Below are 5,357 nucleotides of genomic sequence, written 5' to 3'. Positions count from 1 at the left end.
TTCAGCATGCTCCTTTTTCGATTTCGAATACACCAGAATATCATCAATAAAAACAATAACGAATCGGTCTAGATAATCTCGGAAGACACGATTCATTAGATCCATAAAAATAGCAGGAGCATTCGTGAGACCCAAAGGCATAACCAGAAATTCATAGTGGCCATATCTCGTACGAAAAGCAGTTTTGGGCGCATCCTCGTCTCGAACTCGTACTTGATGATACCCAGAACGAAGATCAATCTTCGAGTATACAGAAGTACCCTGAAGCTGATCAAATAAATCATCAATACGAGGAAGTGTGTACTTGTTCTTCACAGTAGCCCGATTCAATTGTCTATAATCGATACACATTCGCATAGTACCATCTTTCTTTCGAACAAATAAAACTGGAGCTCCCCAAGGTGATACACTCGGTCGAATATATCCCTTATCATGAAGATCATGTAATTGTTCTTTCAATTCTTTAAATTCCAATGGTGCCATGCGATAGGGAGCTTTCGAAATAGGTGCAGTCCCCGGCACAAGATCAATACTAAACTCGACTTCTCGATGAGGGGGAAAATCAGGAATCTCATCGGGAAATACATCTGGGAATTCTTTCGCAACAGGAATCTCAGATAAAGAAGACTCCTTCTTCGAAATATCAATAGCGTAGATAAGATAACCCTCATCTCCGCTAGTCAACAATCGGGACATTTCCAAGGAAGATACCAATGGAATTTTGGCTTGGGAACCCTTGCCATAAAAATTCCACTTGGGTCCATCAATCGGTCGAAATCGAACCACCCCATGACAACAATCAACAGTAGCTCGATTTGTCGTCAAGATATCCATGCCAACAATACAATCAAAGTCGTGCATTGAGAGGACAATCAAATTCAAGAACATCATATTATCCTCATATATTAATACACAATTATGCACAACTTGCTCAGACAAAATAATCTTCCCTGCTGGCGTGGCTATCGATAGGGTATCATACAACGGGGTACACTCAATATCGTGAGATGCAACAAATGCTTGAGATATGAATGAATGAGATGCTCCTGTATCAAATAAAACACGTGCAGGATAATCGCAAAGCGTGCAAATACCTGCAATCACGCCACCAGGAGCTTCTCTCGCCTGATCCTCGGTCATGGCACACACTCTTACTTGAGGAGGAACTTGGGCACTCTGACCACCCGGTCCTCGATATCATGGGACACTCGACTGCTGAAAGGATGGAACAGGAACAGTAGGTCCCATCATGCTACGGCCACCTCTAAATCCTGGTTGGGGTTGAGCAGAAGTCGTACCCCTATTCGGACATACTCGAGAGAAATGGCCTTCCTGCCTACACTGATAACAAGTACCAAACATACCTCGACACTGCTCGATGGTTTGTTTACCTCCACAATGACTACAGTAGGGAGCAATCACAGGACTCCCTCTCTGGGATCCACTCGAACTCGAAGAAGACGAAGAAACAGAGCCAGTCTTCTTGAACTTCTTACCCCTCGGCCGCAAAGTAGGCTGCTGAGCTGACACCGGAGGTGGAGGAGTATACTGTGGACCTCCCCGCCTAAGTCCAGCCTCGGCTGCCTTGGCTAGTTCAACTGCCTCTGCGTAGCTGGTAGGTAATCCAGAAACAACATAAGTATATATAGCAGGATGCAATCCATTCACAAACCTGTTATATTTTGCCTTCGCATTCCCAGCTACGTGAGGTGCGTACTTCAACAACGTAGAAAATTTCGAAGCATATTCTGCAACAGTCATCGTTCCCTGCTGCAGATTATTAAATTCATTCTCCTGAGCAGTATAATAAGATGGAGGAGAGTACTGCTCCAAAAACTGGGCCTTGAAGACATCCCAAGTGACTTCAATCCCGGCCTCTTTCAGTCCAATCTCAGCAGCTTCCCACCTAGATTTAGCTCGGTCTTTCAACTGATAAAGAGCAAGTTTCAGTCTCCAAGCCTTGAATACTCAACAATATTAAACAGATGCTCAATATCCTTCAACCAGGCTTCAGCTCTTTCAGCACTCTCAGTGCCAAAGAACATCGGTGGTTTCAGATCCTGGAATCGAGCCATCACTACATCCATGGACAATCCTTCAAATTGCCCAACAATCCTCTCAGTACTGCTACTCGCAGTCTCATTTGTGGGATCCATCTACAAATCAAAAGATGAATATCACAATAAAATATCAATTTCATAATCTCATCATCTCATACCATCAATCTCATCAGATACTTACTCAATTCAAATCAGATAAGAGCAAGTAATACAAATAATTCAAACACATACGCACAATTCATTTGTGCCTATTCAAGTGTACACAAGACTCAATCGAGCATTCCCAGCTATGCTCTGATACCATACTGTGTGGGGCCCTTAGCTCCTAATCGTTATTACAATGCAATCTGATTATGGTTAATTAATTACAGCGGAAAACGAGTTTAAAATTTCTTTACAATGAGCCCAAAATATTTCTTCTATAACTTAAATACTGAAAATAGTATTTAATCTCAAATCATAAAACATGCCCACACGTAATCAAAACCAATCACATACAAACAACTCATATCCTCGGGACATGCCCCGGTATATAGATACATATACATATATACTGGGAACAAGACATAAACATAAAACCTCAGCCCAAGCTGTGGCTCCCTCCAGAAGTACCCTCTTCGGTCTCCTGATATCCTGGAGTACCTGCCATTGTCCACACACAAAGACAACAACAGCCCCCCTTGGGGGTGAGCAAAGCTCCGTATGGAACAACCAATCATATATACCACAAGTATCTAAACAATGATATATGGTATGCAATGCATGTGTGTCGTGGAGGTATCAGGTCAAATGCCCATCCACTGAGCACATGTCAGAATCAATCGAATCGCTATCAAATCAATGCTCGAGCTGGCACACCGGCCAATATGGGATACTCGTATGATAGCGTCGGCAAAGCGCCATCAAGTCCCAAATCTCATATCCAATCATATGGGGCCACAATTGTCTATGCTTTACGGGTCATATAATACCGACATAGCGATTGTGTTCACAAACCCCGGAATCCAATCAAATCATATCAGGGTATCCAAGGATCATAACTCAACGTGCATGTCATGTATCGATGTATGCATAAAATGATGTGTGTTAACAAAACATTTATTTTATACATCGATATCTCAATCTCAATGTCATGTATGCCACATCAATCAACAAATAAAGCATATAGACACATAATATCATTCCAATCAATCAAATCAATCCGACATATATCATATAATACAGATACCTGTCGTATGTTACCCGGTCGCAACATACCTCAATTCTTCGTTCCAGTTGATGTAGCTTGACGATATCAGTATGATAATTTATTTACATCAATAACATAATCATTTCAATCAATAACCTGATTCAAAATCAATAATATAAGTTCCAAATATCTTTTGAAATTTTGAAAATTCATATCAAATCAAAATCATAACATAATTCAATTCCGACTTCGAATACGAGTTTTTTGTCGGTTATTCTATCACATATAGGAATCTCGACTTCAAATACATGCTATTTCAGCACTTTCATATTTAGAGGTACTGAAACTAGAAGAAAATTACCTCAAAAAAAGCTCTCGACGCAAGGATTTCGAATATATAATTTGTTCAACGTTTGGACAACGTTTCGAGGTGATTTTGTACGTTTGAATTCGAGTTTCCAACTTTTCTCTCGAATTTCAGAGGAAGAGATGAGGAATTTCTCGTAAAACTCATCCTTATCAGCCTTAAATCGTGTGATACAGAGGTATTCGCGCATATGCGCGACCAAACTCGCGCATATGCGCGCATAGTTCTGCCCGCGCGTGCAGTTCTGCACGGGTGCGCGCCTTGCTCTGTCTGAAACGCTATTTTAGGTTTCGAATTAGCAAAAATGGTAAACAGGAAAGTTGTAGATCTATGTCTTGGCTTTCATTTGTCACTAACCTCACTCAATTTGGATATCGGATACGAGAGTTATGCTCATTCTCCCAAACTGTGTCATTGTAGGAACTACAACGCACACGATACACTTCGGGATGATTTTGCCCATATTTCCAAATGGATTTGGACAAAACTCAAAACATGAAAGTTTTAGTATTATGTATTATCTTTCCAATGAAATTGGCCTCATGTCATTTGGACCAATACTCTGTTAATTATGCTAAAAACCGTAACATGTGTCACTTTTCTGTTGCGGTTCATCACATGTTCCAAATACAAATAAATTTCTAATATAATCTTTCATCCTCACCACCTATTTTCTCACTTTCATTGTCATGATATACATCATATACATAATCACATGATAATTTCATGAATTATCGATAATCAACATAGGATTTACGATAATACGATACACGGTCCTTACAGGATCACTTTGTCGGATCATTGTACCCACACCACGGTACGGAGTAGTGAGACCAGAGACAAGTTGAAGCACCAACCAACTCTCAGACACCGGAGCCCCGACATTCTTCAATTGATCGGCCAAGGACTTTAGCCGTTGACAATATGCCGATACATTGGGGTAATTTTCCATCTTGGTGGTTGAAAATTGTTGCTCAAGAGTGACCGCACGGGAATGCTTATTGTCTTGGAAAATGTCTCGCAAACGGTTCCAAGCCTCCAGTGTCGTAGCATCGGGTGCAAGGATGGTGTGTAGAAGGTCATTAGATATCGTGGAGTAAATCCACGACAAGACCGTGGCATCAAGAGTAGCCCACATGTCGGCATCCTCCTCCTCGACCGTGGCCTTAGGTTTGTCTTCCGGAGGAGGTATGATGTGATGGAGAACCTTGTTCGAACGTGCATGAACCTTGAACAACTCCGCCCTTGTTGAGTATTGCACGTTTTCCATCTCGAGAATAATAGGAACATGATTCCTAATGTTGGAGACAGCAAGAGCTGGGTGAAAATTTATGGATTGAGACATCGTTGCCGGAGAAAGACAAACGACAGGGAAGAAAGAAAAGAAGAAGAAGAGGGGCGGAAATCACAGCTAGGGCACAGCGGAAAGAGATTGAGAAGAAAAAACCTTGAAGCTCTGATACCATGAAAGAATGTTTTCTTCTTTGCTTTCTCATTCTCAATCGTCAGAATATATCCTCAAGATTGTAGCATAATCCTAGGCTACAAAACAGGAAACTAACAATATACATTGACTGATTTTAGGCTAGAGAATAAGACGCTAATTAGACGGCTAACAATATACATTGACTTTACAAAATATTTACTATATTTAACACCTAGTGCTAAAGCCACAAAAATGTATCCAAAGTACGAACTACCAATTTCTACTTTAATAGCAAATAAGTTAGTATTTTTTGTA

At 40.8% G+C, this 5,357-nt stretch overlaps 1 protein-coding gene across 1 annotated transcript; it reads right to left on the bottom strand.

The window, feature by feature from the left end:
• Positions 1-4,190: 4,190 nt before the first annotated feature.
• LOC142518471 (uncharacterized) lies at positions 4,191-4,961 on the bottom strand. The gene is made up of 2 exons (XM_075621256.1): positions 4,398-4,961; positions 4,191-4,283 (listed from the first exon to the last, which is right to left on the bottom strand). Exons 1-2 carry the CDS (start codon positions 4,959-4,961, stop codon positions 4,191-4,193), a joined length of 657 nt encoding a protein of 218 aa, XP_075477371.1.
• Between the last annotated feature and the right edge of the window lie 396 nt (positions 4,962-5,357).

The sequence above is a fragment of the Primulina tabacum genome, chromosome 11 (assembly GCF_025594145.1).
Source record: "Primulina tabacum isolate GXHZ01 chromosome 11, ASM2559414v2, whole genome shotgun sequence".
NCBI classification, from domain to species: Eukaryota; Viridiplantae; Streptophyta; class Magnoliopsida; order Lamiales; family Gesneriaceae; genus Primulina; species Primulina tabacum.
This window is presented reverse-complemented; position numbering and strand designations above follow the sequence as displayed.

Coding starts and splice junctions, on each gene's coding strand:
- LOC142518471 (XM_075621256.1), bottom strand. CDS start 4,961: ATGTCTCAATCCATAAATTTTCACCCAGCTCTTGCTGTCTCCAACATT. Junction 4,284..4,397: donor TGATCCGACAAAGTGATCCT/GTAAGGACCGTG, acceptor GTGAGAAAATAG/GTGGTGAGGATGAAAGATTA.